Raw genomic sequence first — 19,633 nt, 5'->3', positions numbered from 1 at the left:
ACTGCCACCACCATGCTTTAATATAACAGTGCAGTTCTCAGCATTATTAGTAGTGTTGAATTTGCACGACTTTTTCTACATGATGGTTGATTTTTGATATGGTGTCTGACAGACCACTAATATTTAGGTTTAGCTTGCATCTTTTCTGTCTATAATACATATTTTGTGGCCCCAAAATGCAGGAATCTGCTTGTTCATTTCTTTGCAGAAGCAACATTCAAGATCAGAAACAGGTGAAGAAATTGTCAGTTGATGGTTTTGCAGAAACATTGGAAACAGAGCTTACTCCATGATTTACACAACCTGAAAGTTGGTGAGTTTTTTAAAAAACACAAATCCATTTCACTGATGAAAACTTTTTGGTCTACTTCCAACAATCCCCAGTATTGTTCTTTAAAATGAAAACCAAATCCAACTGTGAACAGCCTTGTAAATTATTCAAATGGGGATGATGAAGTGCCAAGTTTGTCCTGAAGGAGGGTTTAGCTACTTTGTGTGTGGCTGAGAATTTGCGGCTGCTGCCAGCAGGAAAAGACAGATGTTCATCCTGTGTTTGCGCCAGACCTCGAGACGAATGGATGGGCCAAATAATGAAAATTCAGACAAATAACACAACATTTCTGTTTTGTTTCTGGGATATGTCTCTCCAGAAATGTTGCTGCTTTTGTTCTCATTTTGATGTGAAAATATGTCTGCAGGCTCATGAGTTGCACTGATATTTTCTTGAATTTTGCTAAAAACCAAACATAATCAAATAATATTTATAAATCAATATATTTTTATTACTTGTGTCAATTCAAATATTTCAAGAAGCATAATGGAGTAAATCATAGATGGCTTGATTGATGGCTTGTCCTGTTTAATTCCTGATGGCTGCATTTCTGCTGCACTATTTAACATTCATCCACTGGATGAATACAAAATTTTATATTCATCCATTGAAAAAATATAAAACATTCATCCAATGGATACAATGGTGGTCCAGTCTGTACTCTCCCAATCTGACAGAATTGTATTTACATATTTCTAGTATTAAGCCCCACTTCTTAAATATAAGCTTTGCTTGCAGTGGCAAGGTTTTACCACTAGATGGAGTACACGCTTCAGCATCCTAAAGGCAGCCACTTTGTTCTGCTGCATTCACGTGTCTCTGAAATTACGATGTTACCAAAAAAAACGGTAAAAATTGTGATTGAGGGATCCCAAACAGGAACCAGCGAACGTTGGCATGTTTACCAAACATATATACAGGTACATGACTTTGAATTAACGTGTTTATCTTTATGAATTTGCTTTCTATGCTGGTTTAAAACAGGCTCATGTTAAGTTTTTTGGAAAAAACGGAAGTATACTTCTAGCAGCTCAAGCTAACAGAGCCCAACGTTAAGAAGCTAAACGTTAAGCTAGTTATTATTAAAAATCATTCAACTGGACACGTTCGCACAGGCTTACAAACATTATTTTTTAGCATAAATTAGTTTGAAAGTTTGAAAGTTTTACGTAGCATAAATGCATCATGAGCGAGTTTATAGCGCCATTTTGGCTCACCAGTTTCTTATAGTTGACTTCAGCCTATTTTTAGTTGAATGATATTCAAATATCAAATATGCCAGTGTTCCTTTGTACATTAAAGTCAGCTTTTATTATCTGCTGCATAAACATAAAAGTCAAGCAGAGAAACAGTGACTTTGTTTTTGACAGATGAAGAATATTAAGAATTTAACAAGAAACATAATTTTGATTTAGGTGGATCGACCTGCTCAGTAGGCTTTGTTTACATGTAATTTAATTTTCTCTAACATTGCTGCTCACTTACAACTTGAATTGAATGATTTTTGCTTTAGAGATAAAAAATGTCAAACATGATCTAACATTAGCTATCATGTCTAATCAAACCCAAAGGCAGAAATAAAATAGAAAATGACAGAAAAAAAAAAAAATTCAGATAAGGAATAAGATACCATTATAAAAATGTAAAACTACATGAGTTAGGGAAGGATCCAATCTCACAGTCAGTGATGATGATCAAACATCACTTTTATATTTGTTTACCACCGTTTTTTTAGTTTTAATCCAGTTTTACTGTATTCTATTTTCTAATTCATAGTTCTTAACTTCAAACAGCTTCTGACTGTTTGAAGTCTCAGAATTGATCAGTCTCAGAATTGATAGTAAAACACAGGCACTTGAATTTAAGTCTGTCCAAAATATTAATTAATGGCTGCGAGCAAAATGGAAGCATCAGTACTTGTTTGACAAACATTATTAAATTCAGCCACACTGAAAAATGAGTTAAATCAAAATTATGTACAATGAACAAAAGTGTGTTATCGTCAAAAGTCTTTGAGTAATATTTGCTCTGCAGCGTTTAACTATGCAGACATTAAACCGGGAACTTCAGCGGTTACTCAGGTGGAAGTTTCTGATTTTTATTACAAAACTGATTTTTTCAAGAGAGAGCTGAAGTGACAATTTAGATTGCATAACTACACTTTAAAAACCCAATATTTACCCTATTTCCCCTATTTTCAAATCTGTTTGAAAGCAGATTACTGAATACTTTGTTTGCCTGCTGTCCTGAATGGTGCTCAAATTTTGAGCCATGCAATGTAGTAAATATTTTTGGCATTTTGATCACAGTGATCTGAATTATTTACAATCCTAATAGGATTTTTTTGAAACATACCGGGTTTATTGTTAGTTTGTATTTCCCTGTACTTCGGCACCGTATGTCATTTGATTAACTTGTATTATGTTCATACTTGCAACCAGATGCAGTGAAAATAAAAATATTTTCATAGGGAAACTTTTAAAAGATATAATCAAAACAGAAGTCAGTTAGTGTCGCTTAAAATTGCGATGGTGATATTGATTTATGATAAACCCACATTTTTGTGACTCTTTCTGTACCATAGCATAATGTCTCCATCACTCTCTGTGAGTTTTAATATCTCAGTATAAAAACATGCATCAGACATTAGAAAGAATGACAGCTAAGTTCATATCACTGAGCAAATACATTAATAATAAGTAGAGTGTGAATGCTTGAAATAAACAACTTCTTCAGTCTTTTAGCTATTTCAATATTAAACACACTATTATGATAAAACTGCAATTTGAAATACTGTGAAGTTCTGCTGTAATGAAACACAATGTTGTTATGAAATAATAAAAAACCTTCTGATTACATGAACACAAATAATCATGACTGTTTAATCAAATTAGGATGCAATTGACATGCTATGTAATTTTTTCAGAAGTTATTTACTTATTATGTATGCACTTTAACTTTATGTGTGGTTATAAATTAACAATAATTTCTATATATAAACAAATATATCTGTTTACATTTCTGTAGTATTTCTTTCATTTTAGAATTAGTATAATGCATTTGTTTATGTATTATTTATTAACTTTATCAGATCTCAGTAAAGGAACCATAAAAATGACAGTGTAACACACTAATGTTGGATTCCTCACTTTTGATCATGAGCTGAGTGAATTATATCATAAGCTCCACGCACGCACACGCACGGACAGACTTTGTCTTCTCCGGCCTGAAGCGGTGAATTTACTCTCACTCAAACATCATCATCTTCCTCAGTCTTCTTCGAGGGGCGCGCGCAGAATTGGGAAAACGCGCGAGTTGAATTTCAGTTATATAGATATTGGGGTGAGTGCGCGCCCACACACAGAAACGCGCGCGTGCACGATCCTCCCCTCTCTTCCCTCCTTTCTCTCTCTCTCTTTCTCCCTCACACACACTCGCTCGTGCTTCACCCTCACACCTCAGCAGCAGCGTGCAAATAAACACGCGTACACACACACGCACTCACGCACACACACACACCATATTCCCGCATCCTGTATTTTTATGCACCTCGCACCGGGCGCTTTATAAGCGATCGTGGATTATGATGCCAGTTTTTATCACAGCGGAATATCGGCCTCTTCTTCTTCGACTGCAGCCGTAAACAGCAGTATTATCGCGTGCTTTTTTTTTTTTTTTAGCTTTATTTTAATTCCAGGTTTATTTTGTAATTTGGTTTCCTAGTACTACTGAGCACCGAGAGACCGCCGCGACGCAAAGCCCCACGTCCGATGCTTTTGGAACATGTCCTATGTTCCCTTCCAAGGTAAGCCGGAGATCTCCCCCCTCCTAATTTTTGACACCCCACTGCATCTTTCTTCTCTGTCCTCCTCCCTCGTTCCCTCCATCCGCACTCTGTCTCTCTCTGTGCCCCTCTCCTCCCTGACTGTCATATGGAAATGTAAGCAGGCACCATAGCCGACAGGTGCGCGCAGATAGCCCAGAGTGCCTGGTAGATAGATGCCCAAACAGGCGCGCACTGAGATCCGGCGCAGCGTCTGTTCGGTGTGCATGCCGCAATTATAGTATGGTAATAAGGGATGCGTGTGCGCTGCTGTCATAGTGTAGGGCTGCTGTGCTGCGTTGATGAGGAATACATGCAGAAATGTTCCCGATCCTGTTAGAAAAATCCACTCCCAGTGAGTTTGTAGAGACACTTGTTAGATGATCTCCACGCACTTCCTGTATGGTGAACGCTGCGAAAAGAACAACGTGATCTAAAGGATGTTTATGAGAATTGAGCCCTTATTATTTTAGATATTTGCAGGATTTTGACCTGAATGGACTCCATCCTGCCTCAAAAAAGTTTGGCCCACTGAAATATGTAGATGACCACTTCTCTGGCTGCTGGTCTTTCATTCCCTCACACTCCAGCGTGAGTGGGTGAAAGGCGCTTCAATGTACGGTAAAAGCCAGATTCCCTCAGTATCGCTGCTCTGCAACTGTGACTAATGCTATATGTGAGCAGGCGTGCTGCAGTGAGCCGCCTCACATCCACCCCAGCCTGGATCGCTCAGTTTGCACCGTGTGTCCCTGTGATCAGAGGGTCAAATAAATGAGGAGAGTCAGATGAGAATGAGGTGCAACGGGCAGCGTAAAGTTTGGGAGCAGCTCTGAAGGACTGAGGGGTGTCCAGGTTTGTGTGAGTACCTGCTGTATCTGTGTGTGGGTTTAGGAGAGCGTGGAGGAGTGCTGCATGTGAGGGTGAAGCTAACCAATGGAGTGTGTGTAGCACCAGACCTGTTAGCCTTTGAGGAAAATCAACTGTGCCTCCAAATATCTAATCTCAAACTAAAAAAAACACACTGGAGTGACCCTGGAGTCAACATCTGAGCCACACATGAAAATAGAGAGCAAATGTAACGGCTGCAGCCTGCTCTCCTCCTTTTAACTCCGCTTCTTATTCCCTCAGAGCACAGCAGATAAGAGCCAAAATGCCCTCTTGTGCAAATGCATCTATAGAAGTTGGTTGCATAATGCTGGTTGGTGAGATGCTCTGCCTCTGTGTGTGTGTGCGTGTGTGTGAGCCCACTCGGAGAGTCACTGCCAGGAAATTGTGAGCACAGTGCCGCACCTTCAAAATCTGCCAGTGATGTACTTTTTCTCTTTGATTGCAATAATTTGTCCTTTTTAGGAATAAACATGTTTTATCCAGCTGGGAACACCTGCAGAGAGTTTTGCCTACTCGTCCCGTTTTGCTAATTATTTCACAGTAGTAAAGTTAATGTGTTTATTAGTAATAATGATGTAGGATAATATTGTGAAATTGTTTTTTTTTTGTTTTCAGTAAAGAAATGTTGTATCCTTCAAGACTCAATGACAGAACAGTTTAATTGTAGTTTTATAAAAAGTTACGGTTTTAGAACATGATGTATTTTATATCCTGAAGTGATAGTTTCCATTGAGCAGTTATTAACAATCAATATCTTACCATCAGTAGATATTTCTCTTAGTTTCTCTACTTTGCTCTGTTAGTTTGAATCCAGTTCATGCATGAACAAAGAAAAAAAACCAAAAGTATATTACTAATTTTAATTGTGTCTATCATAATTACTCCTTACACAAAAAGGTAACAATAAACTTCCCACATCAAACATGTTCTGCAAATTGGATTATATTTCGAGATGCACCAATCAGATGTTGGGACCAGTTCCTGATGTCCAATCTTTTTAACAATTTGACGTGCGGTGCCAAATTCTTTCCCATCTGATTTGGATTTTTATTCAAGAACGTTTTAAGAAGATATCAGAATATTTCTTTTCCTTTTTGTTATGAGCGATCAATATTCATTTGTAACAGGAGGAGAGGTCACATCGTGTGTGTATAAGAGAGAGAAGAATCAATATTTACTATGACGGTAATACAGAGACAGAAATGTCCAGATATTTTAAAGTCATTTTAGGGTTGTATGCAAATGATTAGCAAAGTTAGCCGAAAACAGAAGCTTCTGTGTGTACATTATAATGACTGTAGACCCTTAACTTAATGTTAACATTTCCAAAAAGGCCGCTAACATCTAGCTCAAAAGGCTCACCATACTGAACATTTTCCAGGTCTCTTTTCCACTCAATTTGTTGTGTTGTCTCTGGCCAAAAACCCACAAATTTTGATGTAAAAAGCGGAGTAATACAAACCTGAAAAGGTGAGTAAATAGTAATGCACTGCTATAGCTTATTCCCCTTTCATTAGTTTTGAGAAGTGATTTGCAGGTCAAATATAGAAACATTTATTGTATTAGAACTAAATGCTCACACGTTTCTGTCTTCAAACACATCATTTTGCTGTAAAAAGTTGTGTGGATGCATCCAATGTAAACCAAGGCAAGAAATTGCAGCATCAGAAATGTTAAGAGATTTTTAAAATACATTTCAGTCAGTGTTACTCTTTCAAAAATTGTTCAAGTTTTTGTGCATTTAATTCCTTATTGCCTGAATTTATTTACCACTATATAACAGTTGTAGTTTAGCTGACTAAAAGCTAGTTGTCAGCTAAACTACCTAAATATGCTTCAGCAGAGCATATTTTCTCTTGTGAATGCTAAATTTGGTAGAGATTATACATTTTAATGTAGCACATACAATAAAAATATATTAAAGCATGATTAGTGAAAACAATTTCCAGTCTAAGGAATGTTGATCTTTTTCATTAATGCTGCTGCTGATAAACAGCTCAATACTGTAAAATTACAACTAGATGCTCATTAAATGGCTACAAAGTGCTTTCTGTACAAATCATGGTACAGTTGACCCTTCACATGTTTGCATATTTTTCTGTGAAGCGTATCTATAAATTATTCCCGTAAAATCCACCGTTTTGTGTATTTGTTTTAGGGGTTTTTTGTAACACATATCTAAAATAGTGTAAAGAAAATCAAACTTACGAAGCTGAAATAACCAGCAGCAATGCTACCTGTCACATTGGTGTTTGTAACGCAGCCAATTAAGGAGTGCCATTTATTTTTCTCAGTGCTGATTGGCTGTAACCCCAAGAGCAGCAATAATGAAGACTGCGGATGTTAGCTTCTGCGGTAGTGCTAACAAGATTTCCATTAATTAATTTGTTATAGTTCTTATAAAATTCAGGTCACACTTTGAAGCAAACAGGAATTTAGTTTCGGCCGTCGTAAACCTGATTGCTGCATCGGTTTCGGCATTGGCAGCAGCAGTTGTTTGATTTCAGAAGAATGCTTAGACAAGCCTTTACTTTCTGATTCCAGGATTAATGTCAGCTATCCAATGTGAGTTATGCTCTGCAGATAACATGAACAAATGTGAGCTACCACTTTAAGTAAAAAAAATCAGTCAAATTTGACTTTACTTTTGAAGCCAAAATGAATTAGTCGAATGCCTTGAATGCATTTCCTATGTGTGCTCCAGACAGATACTCCATCTTTCCTATATGTTGGAAGCTCCATGGTTACTCGAGGCAATTATGTAACACTGTGATATTTATTGCTGCACAGTGACTCAACATACAGAGGTAAAATATATGTTAAGAGGGTTGATTCCTTTGGCATTGATTTATGGAGAGAAACACATCAACACTGGGTGTAGGGGGGATTTTTGGTGGGAATGGGGAACGGTGGAGGGGTCTGAACAATGTTGCAGATGTATCTAAGCCCACTCTGTAGAGAGTGTTCAGCTAATGTACCAGGCGAGCCATTTGCAGTCATGCCAAGTACCGGCTCACATGAACAGGCAGTTAGTGGGAGGCAGGCAGCAGCAGCAGCAGCGATGGGCCTTCCTATCTTGGCAAAATATTTTTCTTTTTCCTCATTCGTTCCCTTAAACTCACACCTCCCTTCAGTCTTCCTCCTTCTTCTACTTTCTCTCCTCCACTGTGGTCGACCCCCGTCACGATGAACCACCCACACATGCCTCTCTACCTCCACAGCGTCTCCTCTATCTCTCTCCTCCTGGCTGACGGACATGTCCATGAGTGCAGATGGACAGTGTGGAAGCAGGCAGCCGGCCACACAGCTATCCCTGGCCTTGTCGATTTTACAGTAGTTTGATCCAGCAGCTCCTGTTAAGCATGACCATAGTTAAAGAGACAGCACACCACCAATGCACTGCAGCACTCTTCTTCTCCTTCTTCTCCATCCCTCTCTTTCTCCCATGTGACATAAGGGACTGTCTTACACCCCTCCACTACTCAGGCTGTGCCAAGAACCGTCATCTGTTAGGCTATTACTGTACCGCATGCGCGAAATTCATCTAGGGCCGGTGCACTACATGATCTGTCAAAAGAGAAAACCCATTCATTCTCCAGTAGGCCCTCTGCATGCAGCGCAGATCCATTTGGCATGGACTTTTTCAAGTGTTTTGTTGAATTACTACTCCGGTCGACAAGTGATGAGCGCACGGGAGAACTGATATGTTTTAATCGTCTGATTTTCCTCTTGGCTGACGGTGATGAATCTCTAGTGATCTTCCGCTTCGTAAATCAGAGAACTCCCCATCCAAGTTTGGAAGCATCCTAAATTTGTTGGGCCGAATCCAGTTTAGATGGGAAAAGTCAGCACTTCTAAATGTCAAACCGAAATGTGTGAGGATGTTGAGGGAACGACAATGATGTCATTATTCTGTCTCGCAGGCAGAAGATTAATTAGGGCTCAGCAGACGTACATCTCATTACATTCATAATAAACTTTATATTGTCATCAGCATGTGCAGCGAAGATGCGGCGCAGCGGTCAGTTTAACAAATTTTGTGTCAATTATAGGTCTTGCAGAACCTTCATTGTGCTTTGTTTTATTATTTTAAAACAATACAATTTGTTTATCTCCAAAATTCATCCCAATCAGCACCTAGTAAAAAGATTTATACATTTCAGCTGTTTAAGGTTTTGTTATATTAAAGCTACAAACCTCTATATAATTTTAATGTAGTGCATTTTCAGATCATCAACTGAAAAGAAATATATACACTTTCAATTTGTTTCCAAATCAAAGTTTAAAAAACATTTGAGTATTTAGGTGAAATTAGCCAATAGTGTGCCGAAAACTCTTATCTCTTAAAGCTTTGCACATCTTGTAAGTGAAAGTTTTTCCCATTTGGTACAACAGCTTTCAAACCTTGACAAACATTTTTAAATGAATTTAGGTCTAGACACATTAGCATGCTCATTATAACCCATTTCCTGGTTCTGGCTGCATGTTTAGGGTCACTGTCCTGTTGGACGGTGAGCTTCTATCTCAGTCTCCAGGCCTTTGCTGCGTCTTAAAGGTTTTCTTCCAGTATTTTCCTGTATTTAGTTCCTGGCATCTATCCATCATCTCTGATGAGCTTTCATATCCCTCCCACCACCATGTTTCACCATGGAGATGCTGTTTGTGCACAGACCAAAAAGTCCAAATATGGTTTCCCACATATTTGACGTGTCTCCCATCTGACTTGTGGCAAACTGCAAAAGGGATTTTTTGTAGCTTTTTTTTCCCAGCGGTGACTTGAGTCTTGGAGTTCATGACTAACAGTTGTTAGGTTTGCAGTTGGCCCATCCTCTTTCCATGTAAAAGAGATGACGGGTTGAACAGGAACTCTGCGTGATGCTCAAAGCTTGGGATATTGTTGTAGATCTGAACTCTGCTATAAATTTCTCCATAACTTCCTCCCTGGCCTGTCTGCTGGGTTTCTTATTTTTCATGTCCTTCAGGGAACAGTTAGACTCTATTTACTCATTTGCTTTTTTGTTTAAGGCAATTGGCCGCACTGGATTTTATTTATGGGTATTATAGCAATTAAGCCTGTCGCAATAAGCAGTTAAGCAATTAATTATACAATAAATCAAAATGTACTCAATAATTTCCATTCTGATGAATGCAATTTTGTTTACGGAGACTTCATAATCCATTTTCTGTATGGCTTTGGTTGTGTGTGGTTTTTATTTCCTTTTTATTTGTTGTTTTTGGTTGTGTTTTTTTATTTTGAATATTTACAATGGCTTCCAGTTTCAGTGTTAAGTCTTCAACTGTCAAAATAAAAATGCATTAGTCTTTGGGAGGGTGAACTTTCATTATCACCCTCTCAAATCATTATATAAGTTGAAAATCGTCAATATTATCATTTATCACAACAATTTCTGAGACAATATATTGTCCAGCAAAATTAGTTTGCCCAATCTAAGCTGAAAATTATATGTATGTCACACTTTCCAAATCTTTCGTATAAAAAAAGAGTTGGAAACCCTCTTTTTCATCTAAAACACTTTTTCACTTACTGTAATTTGCCTCCAAATTACAGTACATCAAATGCCTATAAAGTTCTAGAGGCCCGTTTTACTGCTCTACACAGATATGAATCTCCCTTTGGTTCGTGAATAGTGCTGGAAGAACAATATGGTGTATTTTTGGCCAAATAAATGAATAACCTTTTAGTCCAGCTTTAGTACTCTGCTTGCTCCATTACATCAGGTGGGTGAGTTTTGTCTTTTTTTTTGTCTGAGTTTTGTCTTTTTTTCTACATTTCATGTTTGTTGGATTGCATTAAATGTCCTTTTTGTAAAAAAGAAACCCTTATCCTCTAACATAGAGACATTTCAATAGCTCTTTAGTGATTCTGGCGGAGGGCGGCAGGTCTGTATCTGGGCTGCCGGGACGGAGTTGCTTGGAGTTGCACCGTTTTAGACTCAGCTGGGCTTTGGTGGGTGGGCAGGTCGGTTCTGCTGCAAAGCCTGAGTGGAATGACTCGATGGGTTTATGCAGAAGGAGCAAATGCTTTGGCTTTTGATTGATCCTGTCAGGATTCAGCTGAAAGGTCAGGATGAGGCGCCCAATCAGAGCGCTGCCAGTCAGGAGTAATGATCTCACTTTGGATGTGGTTGGCTCACATGGTTTGCAGGCATGAGATTATCCAATCTCAAGCATGTTCACTGTTTAAAGCTGTGAGGTTTTATTCTCCCCTTACACTGCAGGCAGTGGTAGAGGTTACACTGAGTACTATGAGTCATGGTGAGTGGACTCAGTTCTTTCTGCATGATGTAAACATTGTTTTTTAATTTATTTCTTCTGTACAGACCATTATGTTTCTTTTTTTGTTGTGACATTATGACACCGATGAACGTTGCCTTCATCTGAGTCAGTCCTATTTGCTTTGTCTCCAAAAACTCATTTTACTGAAATAAAAAGTCAAACCTTTTAGGTGCCACTTTTGATAACACTTTTGCCTCACAGCAAGAAGTTTCCGAGTTTGAATCCCGGCCTGGGATAAACTTCCACCTTCCCTCCATTCTCCATTAGGGCCTTGAGACACTTCTCCCGCAATAAAAACCATCCATATAAACATTTAAATACTTCTGATGCTCACATGTAATGACAACCTGACTTCCTTTATAATTTCCAGAAAACTAATTTATTTATGTCTGCAGCAGGGTTTTTATTTGGTCCTGTCCAAACAAATACCTTTATTTTGGAAACACGTTCTCTGCTCCAGTTGCCTTCGTCGTCCTCATGTAAACTTTGTTTTTGTTCATAAAAACATATTTCAAAAATTTTTTGGCACTAGTGGCCTTTATTGAACAGTAAATAAGTTGGAGAGAGAGGAAAAAAGAGAAGATGATGATGATGATGAGGATGAGGATGAGGATGATGCAGAGAATGTTCCAGAGAATGTTCCAGGACCGGGAATCAAACCCAGGACGATCCAGGATCTTGTTTTAACAACTGAGCCACCCAACGCCCACTAAACTACAAAACCTGAACACCTGATGCAAGGAAGTCATTACTTTGCAGCAGGGTTCAAAATTGACCAGTCCGAGTCATCTAAGATCAGCTTGTCTTGAATGTGGCCTGTTGTCAGCAGAGTTGGGTGTTAGTTACGTTTACTTGAATAACTTTTTGGAATAAATGTATTTTCAAGAGTAGTTTTATGACATTGTATTCTTTTCTTTTACTTGAGTAACATTTTTATAAAGTATTACTACTCTTATTAGAAAAACACTTTTTTGCCCACTGTGAGTAACTTAACTGAATGAAGAAAAAAACAAAAAATGCATATAGACATACGCACAACTTAAGCTAAACGTGAAACTTGTTTGTGCAGAAGGTTTGTTTTTCTAATTTTGTTTTCCACCTGCTGAGCCTTTTGTACTACACTGGTACAACAGTGCCAAATGGTCCTAACATACAGTATATTTGCATTACAGACTGTTAGAATTAGTTTTTTATGATTTGGAAAAGTACTGCCTGATTCTGTTATCTTGTAGTCGTGTTATTTATTTGTATTATTATTTTTATATTTAAAATGCTAGAAATTGCAGATAACTTTAAATTATTGTCTGTCTGAAGACATCAATTTTAAATATGAAATCAGATGTTCTGGTCAGTTACTCGGTACCTGAGTAGCAGTCTAACCAGATACTTTTTTACTGTTTAATGTCTCGGACTGTTGCTTTTTACTTTCACTTGAGTAAAAATATGTTTTTACTTAATTTCTGGCTACTCTACCCAACTCTAGTTGGAATCCAATACAATCTCCTTTTCACCTCAAAAACTCAATATTTGTAGGAATTTATCTGTTTTATTTTTGCTTAGACTTTTATTCTCAAGTAACAGCTGTTTTCCTCCAAACCTCGGTTTGTGCAGGGAAGCTGCTGGCTGCAGTCTGCAGGCGTCCTGTGTGCCTGATCTAGTGTGCGCTCTGCGAACATCCTGATATTTGGCTCCAGTCACTGGCTTGCTCTGACTGACCAATGGTTCAAAACAAACATGGTGCACAAAGCATCTGCTTCACCGTCTAATCAGTCAGTTTAATATCTAAATAAATCAACCAGGCAAACTCATAAATAATGCATGCTGTTAAGAAGTACAAATCATTTGTAAGTAACAGATACAGGACAGAAGATAAATAGTCATTTTTGAGTTTCAGCTGGGCTTGAATCTAGGCTTATATTCATATATTATTAGTTCAGAGTCATCACATTTGAGATTCTGAACATTCAGATATTTTTTTATTCGTAGATGTTTAAATAATGGTTACTGCATTTTTGCAATGTTGGAGGTCGCACTTTTACATGTATTTGAAGTACAAACCTTAATTCATACTATATAAAAGTTGAATAATTGACTAAAATAAACTTGCTTTTGTTTTAAAAAATGCTTAATTAGAAGATGTATTAATAGATTTAAGAGAATAGAACCTATTTTTGTTTGTCAGCAGAAATAGTTAGCATTGTTCTATTAGTATGAAGCTAAATAAGGGAAATTGTTGGTTACAAAACAAGCAGTTGTTGTTTTGGAAATAGTCAACATTATTGCCACCTACTGGTTGGCTTAAATGTAGGCATCTTTAAAAAAAATATTTGTATCCTGATAAAGATAAAAATAGCTATTTCAAACAATCTGGACAAAGTTGGAAAAAAGGTTTAGGAAGAAAGCCACTGCTCTGTGATATACCACAGTTTATTTCTGAAGATAGAATTTCAAAAATTTCTTCAAACTTTCAAATGAAGAAGCTGCTTTAGACTACCTGTGTTTTTATTTAACCGTAGTAAGTTATTTCCAGTCCCATTCAGTTCCTAGAATTACATTATCTAAGCCAAAGTGTGACTTAGTTTGGTCAGGACTGGAGTCAGCCCTGAGCCGGCACCTCCATACATCTACATTAGTGCTTCATCCTGCAGGAAAAGAAAGTAGGTCCGAGTCTTTTCCAGGCACAGTTTGCACCTTTGTGTGTGGGTTTTCTCTTTTGTGTCCTCCCACATTGCAAACATGCACATGTCAGGCAGAGTGGAAACTCTAAATGGCCCATAGGTATGAATGTGAGTGGATGTCTGCCTATCTGTGTTCAAACTGTGATGGATTGGCTGGCTGCCCGGTGTCCTGCTATCTGCCCAGTGCATGCTGGAATAGATTGCCAGGACAGGATCCAGTAGGCAGGAGAAATAGATAAATAAATAAATGCTTTTTGTCTGTTGCGTAATTTTATTTCTTTTTTGCACTTGAATATCAAATAACTTCAAACGAAAGACTACAGTTGAAATTCAACGTTAGATATTCATTGATTCTTTGACATTTGAATAAAAAAATTAAAAACTGAGAATTCATTTGCACGTGTTGTGAAACAAAATGGACGTGTTCATTAAAAATGCCAGATATTCCATCGTTCAAGCATTGTTGGACTTAATAAATGAAGAGATTTGTTCATGTGAGAAGCATAAAACGACTCCACTGCACTGAGCACAGTTTGTACTCGGTGGTTGCTTGTAATTCTCTGGTAGTTTAGTTCCTCTGCCACTTTTCTAATGCCTCCATAACAGCAGACGGCACACTTCTTCACCGGTGCATAAAGCTCTGCTGACCGCATAGTGCTTTGGTATCAAAAGTAAGAAAGCATGAGGAAAGGGAAAAAGAAATGCTGCTTTCCATTTAACTTTTGACCTGAGAATAACAGCATGTCTGTCTTACCTGTGGTTGAGATTTAATTTAACAAACCAGCTGGATTTCACTAATTGACCAGGGCAGCTTTTATTAGCAAGTATGAAATTTGGTTGAGTTCATTTCCAGGTCTGGATTAGGATAGGAAAGGAAAAAGAACCCCTCATTCTGTCCTTCATTTACTCTTTGTGTCCTTTTTCATTTTTTCCCCTTCCATTATTCATTTCTCACTTCTTTCAATTTCTTTCCTTTCTTCTTTGTCCTTCCTTCCTTTTGTCCTGTCTTTCCTTCTCTGTCCTACTTTCTTTCCATCTTTGTCCTTCCTCTTTAAACTTTCTTCATTCCTTCTTTCCTTCCACTGTAATATTTGATATAAATTTACAGTGGCTTTTTATATTTTATATTTAAGACAGGGAACTCTTGGAAGTTGAATCTGAAAATGAAAAATGAGTAGGAACCCAGGAGACAGAGGCTGTACAATGTGTGTCTGAAATAAAGAGATACAAACTGACAGAAGTGCAGATAATTAATTCATGACTACAAGTATGGACACTTTTTATGTGCAGAATGGAAATATTAGATTTAAGTTCAGAAACATCCCACTTTTCAAGTCACATTAGATTTTTTTGTATTTGGAGTCAGAAATTCTACCTTCTGGGTTAATATTCAGTTCAGTTCAGTTTATATTATATATTTTGATATTGTCAGTTTAAGAAGACTCCAATTCAGTCCAAAGCATTATGCAGTCAGATTCAGATGATAATTTCATAAGAATTGGTAATAAGCTATAGTACATTTTTCAGAATAAGGCTGTAATATAACAAAATTGTGGACAAAGTAAAGCATTGTAAATACATTTCAGGTGCACTTAATCTAACCAATAAAGTCCAGCATCGAATCATTAACTTTGCAGCAATCCCACATCTTTAGCAAGCATGTGGCGACAATAGAGAGGAACAACTCGCTGATAATTCAGAAGGGAAAAAGGCAGTTTGAAAGCACAAACTAAAAAAGAAGCAATAACCCCATCAGTGACTTTATCCAGGAAAACTTGCTGTTTAAAATAGAAACACTGGACCAGAAGAAGAAAACATGGCAGCATTGCAATTGATAGCGAGTTGAAGGATTTTCAGAGACAGCAAGGTGAGATTAGATGGGCAACTTATTTGCAAACTTAAAAGCATTTCATGAAAAGTACCACAGTAACACAGACATCATCTCTTGTTTACACTTCTTGTTAAATGCAAAGGGAGTTTTTGTTGGCAAATATGTTAAATTAGGATCTACTATTGGTAGGTCCATGTCAAACGTCATGATGGTTCAAGCTTTTGCTGGAAAAAGAGAAGATGATGATGATGATGATGATGATGCAAAACACAAGCCACAGTTTTTTTTATAAAGAATATAGCACAACATACACCATGCTCATGGCGTTCTTTGTAAATTTTTCATATTTTGTTAGTGTCAGCGTACTACGGCTTCCTCCCACAGTCCAAAAACATGACTGTTAGGTTAACTGGTCTCTCTAAATTCTCCCTAGGTGTGAGTGTGTGTGTGCATGGTTGTGTGTCCTGTCTGTTTCTGTGTTGCCCTGCGACAGCCTGGCGACCTGTCCAGGGTGACCCCGCCTCTCGGAACGTTAGCTGGAGAGGCACCAGCTCTAGGGACAAGGGTGTACATAAAATGAATGGATGGATGTTAGTGTCAGCATTACTGCCACCTACTGGCCTGGGATGGGTGTTTCAAATTTTTAAAATTTGAGAGCATACATAAATGCTAGTGTCATTTTTCTACAAATTCAAAAGAAGTAAATTAGTACAAATAGAAAGTGTTATGAATGTTGTCTCACATGTGGCTTGATAAACACTAAGGCTTCATCAGCAGAGACAGTTTAATGGACGATTTCTGTGTGGTCCACATGATAGAAATAGTAAATTATGGGTGAAAAAGCTTTTAGGTAACATCCAGAGATTACATAAATATTTTTACAAAGATCTGATCAAACCATTTTACTGCATTATCAGCTACTGAAATCAGTGTAAGTAAAAAGCAGGGCTGCTTGAGAAATACTGTTTGTCTTTTTTTTTTTTGCTTTTGCTTGTTTTTGCTACTTAATCATTTTAAATTGTATGTTTAGGATACACGTGTGACCCACAATCACAATATCCATGATGTCAGGTTAATTTTTAAGAAGATCTGTTTGCAATTTGTGAATTTGCAGGTACTGGCTTGAGTTTTGGTTGTCCCTGGGTTGTTTCTTAACACCCTGACCTATCTCCGTCACAGAACAATGATAAAAACAAACAAGGCCGCATGAAATAGAGTGGTGGAGTATTTTGCAGCACTCTTTTCAAACGTTTTGGAGTATGTTTAAAAGCTTGACCTTAAATCATCAAGAAACTGGACAAAATTATGCCACAAACTGTGTTTATTCCAGCGTGTACATATCATTTTGAAACTGTGTCAACTGGAGAAAAATGCAAACTTCAGCATCCAATTCTTGTTTTGGAAATTCATCAATGTTCTGTCACCATTCCACCCTAGAAATAGAAACATCAGATGCATCATTAAAGTACAAAATTAATTGCATTAATTTTGCAATGTTCCTTTCTTTTATAATAATTGGCGATTATTATATGTAAAAATCTACCTGGTATCTCTTATTCAACATTTTCTGGTGCATTTCATATCTAATTTAGGTACGAATCTCTTCTTTGCATAATTTGTGAACCCCAGCATTTCAAAGGGATTCATGCCTAGCAGAAAAAAAAGGTTTTTCAACAATTTTAAACAAATCTTAATAGGTTGCGCCTCCATTTTAGGTGTAGATTAGAGCCATTTGTCATCTGAAGAATGGTTCTCTGTATTTTTCTGCTTACCTGTGTGAATGTGTTCAGCTTTGTGCTTGTGCCTCTCTTTGTGTGGGCTCATGCCACAGTGTGTAAGTCTTGTGTGGTAGTGTTTTACCTCCACTCAGAGGACCTCAGAAAGGTTAGCTAGCTCACTCAACAGCTGATGGTAAATTTAGCCTCCTTTTCACACAGTCCCACACACGATTCAAGTATTTTTCTATTGTATCTTCCTAATGTTGCCACATTAAAACGATGCAGCTGTAGTTCTTCAAATAATATCTACCTGCAAAAACAGTATTTCCAGTTTAATTAAATAGTATGAAGCCTTAATTTCCATGCATTTTTACTCGAGGTAAGTTAAATGCAGATTAATGTAATGAAACATCAGGACATTTCCAGCTACACTCCAGTTCCGAAATGACTGGATGGTGATGAGAATCACTTGAAGAGTGCCAAAAGCACACTTTTAATTCCATTTTCTCGCTTTGTTCTCATGTTTAAATTTGGAAATTACAGGCCTCACTCAGGAGCATCTAATATTTACCAGTGCCATTTAGAAACAAATGAAAGAGCTCAGCAGGAATGGGGCCTTTTTCCTGCCGATATAATAGCATTTTGTTTTCCCGACTGGAATTGCTTACCCACTGTTCCTTTCTTTTAAAATGCTCAGATGTGTTAAGACTTCTGCATTAAAGACCAGAAATTTTGTCAGATACTAATGTGTGTGTCGCTGCATCTCTTCCAAGAGCGCTGAGGTGCTTTATTTGTATGCTGTTTCATTGTGGCCACGTTACTGACATTTCCCCACTGCTGTCAGTTTGGGCACACACTGACATTACATATGGGTGAAGAGTTGCCTTGCAGATACAATAATCCAAGTGCTTTCCCACCACATCATGGCCCCAAAAGCCTGCAGCCAGGCTTTATGTAACACAAGAACATGCAAACAGACTGCTGAGCTCTTTGTGATGTATTAGCTGGACTAAAAAGGATCTGTAGATGCTGCATATGCTGAACTGAGGCTTTGAAATTTGGCTGAGGAACTTCCACTTACAGGAGGTCTGTTTAGATTATTTACTGCAGCTCTAACATTTTATCCAGTCAGCAGTTTACACCTGAGGAAACTGCGTCAGATTTATGTCAGCTTTTATTGAGTCCTCCTTTGTGTTAAAATCAGTGCTAAAAGGAAATAATTTATTATTACTCTTAACAACAACAAATTAATAAAAATATGCTGACAATGTTCAAGCTGTTTTAAAATAGCATGAATGTCTTTTGTCATTATGCAAGTAGAGACATATTTTTAAAGACAAGAAAGACATATTTCTTCTTAGGGTGTTTTCACACCCGCCTCTGTTTGATTTGGACCAAAATTGCAATATTTGTTTCATTTTCAGCTGTTGCTGTTTGCTTTCACACCCTGGCGTTCACATATTCATTGAAACCGCATCACAGTTCACGTCAACGGAACCAAGACCAAGGTTTTTGGATGAACCAGAGTTGGCCTTTTTGGTTTGCTGTGCAGAATGCAACACTTACATATTTAATATTTAAATCTAAAAACATTTGAAGTAAAGAAAAGATTTAGAAAACAGAACCAGTAATTTAAACTATCTGTACTCATTGCAGAATAAACCAATATTTGTTTTTGTTGGCTAATATATTCCAAGTGTTGTGATTTCACTCATAGTATTCTAATGTAATGATGGTTTGTCTGATTAAATTTGTATAAATACTCTCAATGTGATGAATATGGTGGAATTCACAGTGTTCTGTAGCTTCATGACCGGACTGACACTTTTTCACAATGTCTTATTTCATTTTTTATGCATTGTAATTGCCCCCAGGTGGTCAGATAATTATTGGCCAAATTAATCAGACTGTTTGTTTTCATTTTAATTGCATATAGGCTTATGTGGTAGACATGACAGCTGCTGTACTCATGTAGCAGAATTCTATATCCCAAAATCAATGTAGTTATATGGTGATAAAGTTGAGCATGATGCAGTATTACAAGCACAGTGTGTAATTCTACCGTTT

The 19,633-nt window shown here is 37.5% G+C and overlaps 1 protein-coding gene across 9 annotated transcripts in view; it reads left to right on the top strand.

The window, feature by feature from the left end:
- Positions 1–3,777: 3,777 nt before the first annotated feature.
- syngap1b (synaptic Ras GTPase activating protein 1b) overlaps positions 3,778–19,633 on the top strand; it is a 182,404-nt gene continuing 166,548 nt past the window's right edge. For 5 of the 9 annotated variants that reach the window (XR_004338777.1, XR_004338778.1, XM_032559168.1 and 2 more), the window contains exon 1: positions 3,779–4,136. Coding sequence is in view for 7 of the 9 variants with exons in the window: in XM_032559168.1 (XP_032415059.1) it covers positions 4,115–4,136 (22 nt within the window). In the remaining 2 variants the exon portion in view is untranslated. Of the gene's footprint in view, positions 4,137–19,633 lie in introns of all 9 variants that reach the window. The other 4 variants (XM_032559170.1, XM_032559166.1, XM_032559165.1 and 1 more) reach the window with 2 other exon arrangements.

This window comes from Xiphophorus hellerii, chromosome 3 (assembly GCF_003331165.1).
Source record: "Xiphophorus hellerii strain 12219 chromosome 3, Xiphophorus_hellerii-4.1, whole genome shotgun sequence".
In the NCBI taxonomy this organism is placed as follows: Eukaryota; Metazoa; Chordata; class Actinopteri; order Cyprinodontiformes; family Poeciliidae; genus Xiphophorus; species Xiphophorus hellerii.
The sequence above is the reverse complement of the archived record's forward strand: the minus strand, read 5'-3'. Positions and strand labels throughout refer to the sequence as shown.